Source organism: Halictus rubicundus, chromosome 4 (genome assembly GCF_050948215.1).
Source record: "Halictus rubicundus isolate RS-2024b chromosome 4, iyHalRubi1_principal, whole genome shotgun sequence".
Lineage (NCBI taxonomy): Eukaryota > Metazoa > Arthropoda > Insecta > Hymenoptera > Halictidae > Halictus > Halictus rubicundus.
Genome location: NC_135152.1, coordinates 3040917 through 3053315, shown reverse-complemented (window position 1 = coordinate 3053315; position 12399 = coordinate 3040917). Strand labels below are relative to the sequence as shown.

The 12399-nt window shown below is 47.0% G+C and overlaps 1 protein-coding gene across 4 annotated transcripts in view; it reads right to left on the bottom strand.

Moving 5' to 3' along the window:
- Window positions 1-12399, bottom strand: part of LOC143353192 (uncharacterized) — a 70094-nt gene that overhangs the window by 23335 nt on the left and 34360 nt on the right. Inside the window, exon 1 of one of the 4 annotated variants that reach the window (XM_076786324.1) lies at window positions 1907-2723. The exons of the other annotated variants lie outside the window; for them this stretch is intronic. Coding sequence (XP_076642439.1) covers window positions 1907-2063 — 157 coding nt within the window. The 5' untranslated portion in view covers window positions 2064-2723. Of the gene's footprint in view, window positions 1-1906; window positions 2724-12399 lie in introns of those variants that run through there. 4 annotated transcript variants of the gene reach the window in all.

Sequence of the window (12399 nt, the reverse complement as noted above, 5' to 3'; positions counted from 1 at the left end):
TTCCCGGCCGATCGGCTTCTTAAACCTTTAACGGAAAACATAGCGATTCGCCGTTTTTCCGAGCTTATAAAAAAATGTAGGTGTTTGCATCCGTGATCCGCTAATAAGATTTCTAATATTACATCCTCATTAGGGATTCTAATCTAGATGCGTCTTACTCGATCGAATGACGAAACGTTCGGCGAACGTTGCTAACTCGCTCGGCTTCGAGTGTTCTGCCAGTGATTGATCGTGCCGATCGGTATGCCGCCACGCAAGTCAGCGAATTCATTTTTCCGAGGCGGTCTCCATCGCAAGGGGACCGTTCGCCGATTAAAAAATCGCTTGCCACTCGTGTACACAGAATACCGTTGCTCGCGGAGGACATTGTCGCGTTAGAATCGACCGTTGTCCCGAGAACAAGTACCACGACATCAATGAATCGATTACGCAATCGTTGTTACGGGGACCGTGTTCCGTTCACCGACAGTCGCTTCTAACCTTTTCGAAAATATTCGAGACAAAACACGTGCCGATAGACACGGATACTTCTCGAGTTTTTCGCATATTTTCATAAACATCGGAAAATTCAATGGACACGTCGATATAGCTTCTGATCTCGTCGAGAGATCTTCGAGCGATATTTGGTCCGACAGATAGAGGAAAACGGCGAAGACCGATTTTCGCGAAGAGACAGGTTTTCAAAGCGATTTTATGCAATTCGTGTCGAGCAACGCAAAAAGGATTCATCGTCGAGCAACTCGAAGATTCGTTTCGTGAATCCGTACGTCGAGAATGACGAATGCAAGAGGCGAGCCGCATCGTAGTCACGCGAGACTCGCGAAGCGGCCGACAACGAGCGGATTGCCAACGAAATTTGCAAACTCGGCCTGCTAAATTGCAACGGCAACGGCACCTGTGCCGTCCGGGTCCTCTGCACCTGCGGATCAGACCCGAAATACTTTCGCGCACGCACTCTTTCTCCGAGGCCGAGTCAAGTGCAGCAACGCGTACGCGTATCCTCCCCGAGTCGAAGGAAACCGAGAATTTTAATGAGCCACCGAAAAAACCGGCTCTCCCAATCTTCGCGGTTCATCGATCCTTATCCTGACCAACGTCGCCATCAAAATTTCTCGCAATTTCTCGCAACTTCGATTACTGGATAAACGCAATTTTTGTCGAGCAACAATCATACTGTGCCCGATTCTTCGCTCGTTCTAGGATTAGCGAGAGCTTTATGAGGAATATTTTTCAAGAATGTTCCATCGAGTCCGCCGACTTTCTTTTGCAGTTACAAAAGTATAGCGAACCTTTGCAGAACCTCTACGACCGCTAAAAAAATCTCAAATTTCCAGTCCTGCTCGCTATCCTTTGTTAATTTGATCTCAAGCGATCCGCGACTCTTTCGAAAACGTTCAGAATTCGCATTCCATTCCTTTGACAGTACTCGCGTTCTAACCGTAAACCGTTCGGCTCGATGCAGATTTCGAACAAGATCGACTAAACATGTACGTTATTAATTTCCTACAATCCGAGATCAATCGTTGTCGTTAGATACCCATTATACAATAAATACAAACTCCTGTTTTCTACAGGGAAATTATGAACGACAAAACAGTAGTGCAAAGGGTTAATCTGTAGCCTTGCGGAACTTTCGATACAACTGATCGCGCAGCGCTTAGATCGATGCTTAACGTTAGACTTGCCGAGCGATCAAAGTGTATGTATCAACAGAAACGCTCTTAGATCACCGTCCATTAGTAAAGACCAGACAGCGCAAGTACTAAGTAAGTACTAAACAGAAGGGAAACAGTATAGCCTGCGGAGAGGTGTGAACTCTATTGAACGTTAATGGACTTTCGGGAGGAAAGTCCGAAGAATCGAAGTAACAGTAGAAGGATAGTAAAGGATAAAAGGGATCGCTTACATTGGTGCTTGTTGACGATCAGGCTGAGAGGCTCCGATGTGCCGAGGGGGCTCTCCTTGCCGCTGCATGGCGGCGGGCTCTTGCCGAGGTGTTGGGCCTCCAGCAGCCTGAGTTGCTGCTGGTGCAGCCGGTTCTTGATCAGGAAGATCTTCGGCATCCTGACGGACGTTGGCTAACGCGCTAACGTATCACACTTCACCCTGTACAGTTTCACGCCACCATTCCCACGGCCGGCGTAGCCGCGCTCCTCGGAACCATCAAAAGCAAACCACCAGAACCGAAACCAAAAAGAACAGGCACTCTACAGTCCCCCGCGGTTCATCCGCTGTACAATCCACTGTCCTCGCGCGGTCGCGAACGATTCACGGGTCACTCGGTTCGACGTGGGGACAACAAAAATCCCAAGTGTCAATGCGAACAAGTGCGCGCTCGCATCCACCGCACCGGCGAGCATAAAGAGAGCCCCGGTGCGTTGGCGCACACCGATTTCACTGCGTGTAGTTGTAGTCACTGTCAACGGTCGTAGCGCGTCGTTCTCGCGAAACGCAGAGATATCGATAAGCCTCTCCGTCCAAGGTCTCTCCTCTTCCTCCCTCTGTTTCTTTCTCGTTCCTTCTCGCGGATTTACAGTTATCCTGAGCGATCCTGGGAGACCGTGGATCGAGAAAACGCACACGACCGACCGAGCTCTGGTGAACGACTGAGGCTCCGTTTGCTCGGCGACGGCCGGGACCTCGGTCCCCGGCCCTGCCCCTGCCCCTGCCCCTGCCCTCACCGCCGCACCGTCATGCCCCGCTCCTCTAACCCCACCACCTCGATCGCTTCGGCCCCGACCGACAGGCCCGCGTACCCCCACCATCGGCGTCGGACGCCGCGAGTCCGCGCTACACCCCATCCTGATTATTTGGTCGCTTTAACAGCGCCGACACAACGAGTACCGAGAGCTAGAGATGGAGAACCGCTCGGCGGACGGTGGACGGCGCATGCGCCTAACGGAGCATCGTACGTGTGCTGAAGCGTGCGAGTCTCTTTCTCCTCCCTCCTCCCCCACTCCCAGCCGGGCCGGTCCTGTCCGTTCCCGTTCCGCTCCCGGAGCCCGAGAGCCCGAGAGCCCGAACCCTCCCGCCTCGCAACGTCTCCCTCGCGTCTCTTTTTAACGGAGACTTCAGGCTTTTTCCTTCTTCTTCTTCTTCTCCTCCTCTGCATCTACTTCTCCCACTAGCCTCTTCTTCTGCTTTTGCTTCTTCTTCTTCTTCATCGTCTTCTTCTTCTTCTTCTGGTTCGTGTTCGTCATCTTCGGTTTACCGATTCTCTTTCTCCCGGTCGCGAGCATTGTCTTTACCGGTAGCCGGTTTCCTCGTCGTACGGGATGCAGTCTCGTGTTTTTCTTGCGGTTTTCTTGTCTTTCGCGCGACTAGCTGCGCTTCCTATGCGCGGCAAATCGGCGAATCGAACTTGACTCATTTTTCATCGAAGGACGGTCTTTGAAATTTTGGCTCTTGCTACGCCACGATGGCCGAGGTAGCCAAACTTTGAACCATCGGATGACGATGTTGGTGTGGCTCGGGGCCTTTCCACTGGGCCGTTTAAAAGGATGCGTATACAGACCCGAGTATTGCCAAATTTTGACCTACTTTGCGCAGTCAATTCATACCGTCGAAGACACTGCGAATATGTGTTTCTCTTGCGCAAGGCACATGGCGGTACAACTTGGGAGTACAATCAGTGATGGTTCCTTCAATGTGGACGATAACGCTGTGTCACATTATTTATTATTATTTTAGATTCAGTTATATAATATAATTTTTACTAGCTAGCTCCTGTCTCCAGATACATGGCGTGCCTAACTCACTGTAGTACAAAATATCGGTGAACGGAAATAAAAGATCATTTCTAACCTCGTAGACTTTTTTCCAACTTTAAAAGAAAACCATTTTCTTGACGATCAAGGGGAAACAGGTTTCACCCTTAGCACTCAAATGGCGACTCAACGACGCCGCTGAAAATTGCCATACTATTATTTAAAACAATTATTACACTATCGTGCTTGTGTCTAAGAAATTGCAAAAAATATCAGTGTTATAAATACGAGTAATAGTAATAAACTTCATATGCGTAGAAGTACAATGCAAATATTTTAGATAAAAAAAGCCTTGGTCTTCGAATTAAAACAGCTTCGAATGGAAAGGGTTAAAAATTGCTTCGAACTCGTGGAATGGTAGATTATAGTTAACCGTTTGCACTCAAAGCCATTTTAATACGAAAATGGTGCAAATTACTCGCAGAGTACTGAAATGTTTAGTAATTTATTACATACAAACAATTTAATAATGTAAAAAATATTTTGAATAACGATACAGCAATGTTTAGTGGCGCCTTACAGTCGCCGTTCGAGTGCTAAGGGTTAAAAATAATTGTGCGTTAAGGGATCGAAGCATCGTTTACGATCGAGCGGTGTGTTCGACCGCGGATCTACGGGGCATGCGCGGGCCTCGACGGGCCTCGGTGGATCCCGAGTCGATGGATCTACGGCACCTGTGCGATCCTCGGCGATTACACCGGCACGCACGGCTCTCAGGTAAACATACGTGTACGTACGCTGTTACACAGTGTATGTAAGTACGTGTCCACGTACATACTGGTTTACGATGGGTGCTCAGGCTCACGGTTAAGGCTAGGTTTCGCTAGGTCTCTAACCACTATGTCGGTTATGCTGTCAAGCGGTATACACGTAGCGTAAGTTCGAATCGTGCCACGTAACTCCGAGTACGTCTACGAATAACGACTACAGCTACAACCACGAATAACGAATATACGAGAGTGTCTAGGTGCGTATGTACAGGGTGTTCAAGAATAATTTCGCATCGACGACGCCATTCCGTTGTTCGACATCGGAATCGATTAACGCCCGACCGATGAATAATTAACGCAGTGTTTTGATGCCGGATAACACGCCGACTGTTTTCGTGATTCGATGAAAAGAATTGCGCGCAAACACCCGTCTTCTCAACATTTTATTGCCGAGCCAGAACACACGCCGCGGCAACAAGGTTCTTTTCCACTAGTTTTTTCAGCTTCTTCGCGCGGTACCTTTTTTCTTCGCAACATAAATATTCACATCCGACGTCTCAATTTCGTGAAAGACATCTTGTCGCGAATATGACGGAAGATTTTTCTCGTTCGGTTGCGTGTCGCGGGATTGTCGCACGACGACAGAAATAGATACATGCAAGTCCAGTTGCTCCGTGGATGGCGGACTTTTGATTGTTTCCGGCGTTTTACTACCATTCTCCGATCGCTGTTCTTTCACTGTAACAGTGCTCGCGCAAAAGTTTACATTTCTTACGGTAACGCAACACTTTTGTTGCGTCCACGGTTCGAGCACGCGAGAGACGAGTTTCCGCTTCGCGTCGCGAGCTCTGCGAATACCCGACAAATTCTTGACTTTCTACCCGAACCTGGAACACAAGATACTCTCGGAGCGGGTTCAGGTTTTAATTAAACGTTACCGTGCCGATTAATAGGTGGGATTGCGGATCAAGTGGCGCAACAGGTTCACGATCATGCCCGCCGGATTTCGTGGACTGTAACAAGTTTTTTTCTTGCCGGCCAAGTCGCTTGGCTCGACTTCGCAACATAGAGATGCTCGACGGAGATTCGTTCGGCCTACGACTTTGAAATTCAGACGACGACGCCGTAATGTGACAATCTCGAGTCGGCGACGTGACTCCTAATTTAATGAGAACAGGACTAACGTTGCCAGTCGGCCAGTCAAAGGGGTTATGGCACCACCATTCGACTTTTATGCTGGAACTACCGCGCTAATAAAGCTCATTTGCTCCGGACCCGCTACAGGAATCGAAAACGTGTTTTGTGAGATGCTGCTTGGACATTATTAACGATTCCCCGAGCAATTTGTCCCGTTACAGTGAATTCTCGTTACGAGTCAGTTGCGCGGTTCTGGCGACTGACTCTTAGACGAAATCTGAGGTTCTGGCCGAGCGTCGCATTTGAAATACACGGGGCACGCTGGAAACCTAACAGTCACATCTGTCTATAAGTCATAAGCCTATGACTACTAACCGATAGTGACAAGAAGACTGAGAAAATGTCTTAGTTCCACCGACTCGTAACGAGATTTCACTGTATATCAGTATTAAAAGCTAGAGATACACCTTCCTTTCGATATAAATAGATGGGCGATGGCTTGAGTCGGCTTTCGTCGTATTTCGGATGAGGTTTCCTATGCGGCTGAATTTTATTTTTGAGTGGGCCGAGGGGATAGAGATGTTCTGGTTGCGAAGAAAACATCGTCGTCTTGTGTCGAAGGAAAACTGTATTTAGAAAATTGAAAGTTCCCAAAGAAATGGGTAACGAAAGGAAGAAATTCTTGCGGATCTCGTAGGAGTCGTCCACGTTTCGTGTTGGAGGGGCTTCCTCGGGGAAGCCGCAGAAAATCTCGGGTGAAAATCTTCGGTTGGGTCCCCGGGTTGACCGAGATTCCATCTCGTGTCCCCCGTGAAGAAGGTCGTAACGTTTCGGTGAACGGTGGATTTTCCTTGAAACGCTTCGTTTCCCCATACGAGATCCGGCGAGATTGGGGAATACATACCTGGTGAATCCGTGGCCGAGACCCACGGACATAACTCACACGGCCTCCTCGTGGTCGAGATTCGAACAAGTGGCTAACAATCGGGATGAGGTTCCCCGAAAATCCTCGGACACCTCTCGACGATTTTCTCGTCGGCGGTTTTCAGTAATGGATCAGAATTGGTTTCTATATTTGCAAACTCTCACCTTTTTATTCGCGGAGGTGGCAAGAGGATGGAAAAGAAACTGCGATAGAATTGTCATGGAGCACCATGCGTATTAAATGTGCTACAGTGGGTTCTCGATATACAGACGATCACGAAAATATTCGGACACCACTATAGTTTTGACTAAAATAGTCCGTACTTCAGAAATTTATGCAATAAGAACAAAAAGAGGTTTCACGTATGTTACTATGCAGTGCATAGTTAACAAAAACATAAGAGATATTTATTTACCATAAGTGATTACATAAATAATAAAAGAAAAATGGAAAGTACGCTCATTTTCATGTCACGAAAATATTCGGACACTATCAAAACTAAGTTTATAACACTATATATAAATCTTGTTTTTATAAATTAATATTTTATTGGATATCCCATATGTTTTATGACGTGCCGTAATTGCGTTGGCATATTACAAATTATTCTTTTTAAATAATCTTGTCCAAAACGTAGCCATTCTTCTTGCACACGTCTTTTTAGTTCGTCTTTATTGTTTATGGGAGTTGTTCGAATTCGGTGATCTAATTCATCCCATAAATTTTCAATGGGATTCAAATCTGGCGATTGCGGTAGTGGGTGGAGGACATTCTTGCAAGTGTATAATAAGAATTCTTGCACAATAAAGCGATTTATGCTTTGGGTCGTTATCCTGATCAAATTTTATCCCACTTTGAAGTCCCATTTTATCAGCACTTCTTTTTTAATTGTTTTGCAAAATGTGCAGATATCTATTTTTATCGAGGATGTCGTCGATAAATACTAATTCGCCTACTTCATAGGCCGAAATACAGCCCCACACCATCACAGACCCACCACCGTGTTTCACAGTCGGCTGGAAATGTCTCGGATTTAATTCTTCTTTCGATTTCCGCCATACTCTAATTCTTCCATCGCTTTCATAAATATTAAATTTGGACTCATCCGCGAAAATGACGTCTTCCCACCATTGACTTTCCTTTGAAATATAGTTTTCTGCAAAATTCAGTCTCTTCATCCTGTTGTTCGCGTTAATATACGGCTTTTTTCGAGCTATTCTTCCATTATAGCCCTCTAATCGTAACACCCTTCTTATGTTTTCCGGATGCACTGATATTCCACGGTCATTATTTAATTCAGCTGCTAACTTTGGAGCACTTATCCGAGGATCACATTTGATTCTCCTAATTATGGAGCGTTTATCACGAGTATTGAGGATCGGTTTGCGTCCGCCTTGAAGGATAGATTCAATTCTATCTTCGTTCTTGTAACGTCGCACAATATCCCATACCGTGCTCTTACTAATATTGAATAAATTTGCAATTTTGCGAATCGATTTCCCCCTTTCCCAATGAAAAATTACTAATTGTCGCATATCAAACGACGTGTTCTTACTTTTCCGATCCATTTCGCACAAATTTTGAGCAAGACTGACAAATATTCGATTTGATTATGACTGTATGTCAACAACACGGCCCTTTCCAGCGTCGTGTATCGTCCAGGTGACATACACGAGTTATGTTTACACTCCTCGGCGTCCGATGCCTCTCGAGCTTCGTGGCTTCGTGTTTATGAGTTTATCATGCAGACCTTGGCGACATATACAGAGAAATTACTGTATTCATAAGCTAAAGCGATTAATCACCTGTGAGTTGAACAGTGCCTCAAGGATGGGGCTTGCATAATGCGGCGTCAATTAAAGCTGCCAAATTAGAGGGAGAGCTCTGAGAGCTCGTTTCGCACCCAGGTATCCGAAAGGGACAGATTCCACGGTGACACGTAGGGCGTCCTTTTGAAAGTGAGACGTAAAGAGCAGGTAGCAGAAGTCGAGACAGTCCCGGGAATAATCCACGGGGCCCTCGCTGCGCTTCGAACAATGCTCGGGAAACTGATTCGAAGATAGACAACCACTGGCAACCTGCGCGTCACAATGGAAATAATTATACGGGACTTTTCCAACGGGACAGAGGAAAAAAAAAAGAAGAACAAACGACACCCATAACGCAACTCGAAGAGACCCAAAACCGAATGGAACGAATTCTTTTTATCCGTTAAATCGCGTTTCTTTTCTTTTTACAAACGCGACGATCGGTCTCTTTCAATCTGCAAAAACTGGACTTTCCATTGGAGGGCGAAAACCACTCGTAAATCGACTTCCACAAATGACTGTGATTCGTGGTTAGACGGCGGATCTTTATGCAAAATAAAAACTTTTTATCCGAATTGGAACAAACTGGGGTGAAATAAAAATTGAAATTCTTCTTGATTATGTTCAATAGATTGAAAATAATATAACGGAATCTTTAAATTCTTCTAATGTTGCCACTGTTCTAAATTAGACCTACTAATTTTTGTCATGAATGCAGAAAATCCGCGGTCTAGTGATAACGGACGCACCCTCGCGCTTGAATCAAACGAAAGGTTTGTTGAAGCCGTTGATCGGATGACCCATGAAATCGATGTAATGAAAATTTGATCGCGATTTACGGCACCATAAGGCGGAAGAATCGTTCATCGAGTTCGCAGAAAAACGAAAAGTTTTCGAAACGCGCAAAGTGAAAGATCCGGCGCGCACGGTGCTCTATCAGAGGTAAACACGTCGGTCGTCGCGCGTGTCAGAAAATAAAGTTGAAAAAGAGGAAGAAGAAAGATGGATATCCGCGACACGAGTCAACGCTGGATGGAAAGTGGGAGAATAAGGAGAAAAATTATGTAACGGTGTTGCGTAACGCCTCTTTTTATATTTTCCATGTCGAACTATCCGGTGTAAATAGTTGTTCCTTTTTTCATCTCTTCTCCCTCTTCCTCGTTCCAGTGACTGATTCATATTTCCTCTTAGAGCGGCCCGCTCGGGGAATTATGTAAAACGCAAAGGCGTTATAAATCGACGCGTGTAGCTCTCTCCCCTCCCCCTCCCCCACCCCCTTGCTCTCTCGCTCTGTCTCTCTCGTTCGGTCGACCGCGAATTAATAATCCATCCAGCCGAGAAGATTTGTTCGTCCGTTCGCGTTTTCTTCGGTTCGCGAGCCCGGCCGAGCCGAGCCGAAGCGATTTGCATGTTTCGGAGCGGATTGCGCTTCCACGTGCTGTAATTGCGCGGCGAAACCGACGCGATCCTGCACGATCATACGCGTGAAAGACGTTCCGTTTGCCGCGCAATCGATCCGCGAATCAACGCGATCTAGTCGCGTAATCCTCTCTTACGACCGATCGATTCTCGAGTTTCCCGCCGGATAGCTGGAACGCGAGGACGTTTAAATTTCCATTCTACGTGTAAACAATGCATGCTTCTCTGACCGTAGACAATTCAGTCATCGCGACGAGGTCAATCCAAGAGAAGACGCTTTCGAGCGAGCGGTGTCGGCCGGTGTTCAGTTTCGAGGAATTAGGTCTCCCCGGGCGGAGAGAAGAAAATGGTGGGAAACTGGAGGTCGAAGGGACTGGGTCTGTCGCGATAAGAGGTTCCCCTCGCTCGCCGCGCCCATAAAAGGCATGGGTTCTACCTGGAGCTGCGACGGATCGCATTCCAGTCCATCCTCGTTCAATTAAAAATCCTTGTCCTTTCCCCTCGCAGTGTCGCGTCCCGTCGCGTCGCGTCGCGTCGCGTCGTTACGCAATCCGAGTGCGTAGAACGTGGTTCAGTTGGTTCCTCCTCGTGCTCGGTCTCGATTTAATCGGAGCAGATATGCTGCAGGCTGAGACACACGTAACGCGGGGAGGACCGACTGCAAAGCCACGCAAAGACCGGCAGGTATGCTCCCGCCGGCAGGCTGATTACGAGCGAGCGGTGCACACGCAGGGCTTGCGAAACCGTTCCTCGCCGACTCCTTTGGCTCGGCGACGCCGCTTGGTCGTGGTCGTGATCGTGATCGTGGTCGTAATCAAGAGTCAAAGTCAAGGTCGAGATCGAGGCGAGAGAAACACCTTATGCAACCGCCTCGTTCGTTGTTGCTTGCGGACGCGGTCGCAGCGTTTCCTCGTGGGGAACGGTGCGGCGGGGGGAGGGGCAAGGAGCTCCGCGGAGGATCACAGAGTTGTGCAAAACGGTGCGGAGCGGTGCGGAGCGGTGCGGAACGGCCAGGCGGATCGTTGTAGCACCGATGACCGGCTGCACCGCCGACCAGACGAGACAGGTATGAAAGAACTGTTACGTATTCCCGGGAAAACTGACTCCGCGAGAGACGCGTTCCGAGGAACGGAACGACCGACGTCGTTCGCGCCATCGAACCTTCTTCTTCATCTTCTTCTTCTTCTTCTTCTTACGCCGAGCGCTTTTTCTCAGCTTGCTTGATCACAGACGATCCACCCCTCTCGACACTGTGGAGATATACGGTGGCTCGCGTAACCGATTGTATACTCGTTAACACTTTGATCGCCAAACTAGAAACCCCATAAATTCCATAAAATCAAAGTAAGTTATTTAACCCCTTAACTTGTACGCTCGAGTTAATTCGAGCGCGCTAAACAGGCCAAACTGTGCACACTCGAGATAATTCGAGCGGCGTTGTATTTTATGATGCTATAATTTTTCACATTCGAATATAATCGAGAATTGAAAATAACAATGTGAAAGCAAAGAAAAAAAATCGTTTTATTGATATTTATCATTTACATGGGATTGTAAGCTATAACACTGATTTATTCAAGAATAAAATATTGCCTTTTTCCATGGAACAAAAGCGCTGTATATCAAAAATTGATTTTTTTTTGGCCGGTTAAAAAAGAAAACTGTGCGTTAAGGGGTTAATGAAATAAAAATTGCAAAAAATTAAATGTATGATACTGAGTAATCCTCCAACTTTCTTGCATGTTACAGATCCTAATCAAGTTTGGTACAATGAATATATCAACGTAAAAATTCATTTTAAAACCTGGACAAATAATTCCGTCACCTACGTATGGGTGACGTGGCAGTCAACGTGTTAAATGCGTTGAAACACGACCTATGAGATAATTAGAGTATCAATTCCTAATTAGGATACTGCCTCCTATTATTCATGTTCATTCTTTACCCGTCAGATGTCTTCAAGGACTCATTCTTCCCATAAAGATGGAATAGCATTTTTCAAATTGGACCAAGCGAGTCGAGTTTCTATCTCGTACCTAGAAGATCTAGTTGGCTAGACGGCATGTAAATAAAGCTTGGAAGAAATCACATTCAAAAGATCGGGAAAGCTCGTTTCAACAATTTTCCCTAGTTTGTGTATCCCGGAGCGAATCGATTCGGTAAATTACGATCTTGATTGGAATGGGGTTCGTAACGGGAAGAAGGATAATGACTGGATTCGACGCAAAAATCCGACATCCGGTAGCCAGATTATAATTCGGTGGGATTGCGACGAGCGTGGGGCCGATTAAGATGGCACCGATCACCGAAGAGCTCGGTGTTCGCCGATTCCTTCGTAATCCTCGGGAAATTTATTGGCAGGTTTAATCCTTCGGTTGTTGGCGGGTCGGCACCACGCTGCGTGGACGAACAAAGCCGCGAAGCAGCTCGGTTCGAGGCATTGTTCGCTCGAGGCGACTCCAAAACGGAGATCACAATGCGGACGAGGCTCGAAAGTGACGGAGACGCCCCCGGACGCCGACAATTGGGTCGGGACACGTTCACTGTCTCCGAGAAAATTCCGTGAGCCTCCCCGAAGGGCTCAAGGCTCGCAGGTATCCCTCGGCGTCCGCGCAACAGGTAAACACGACGAT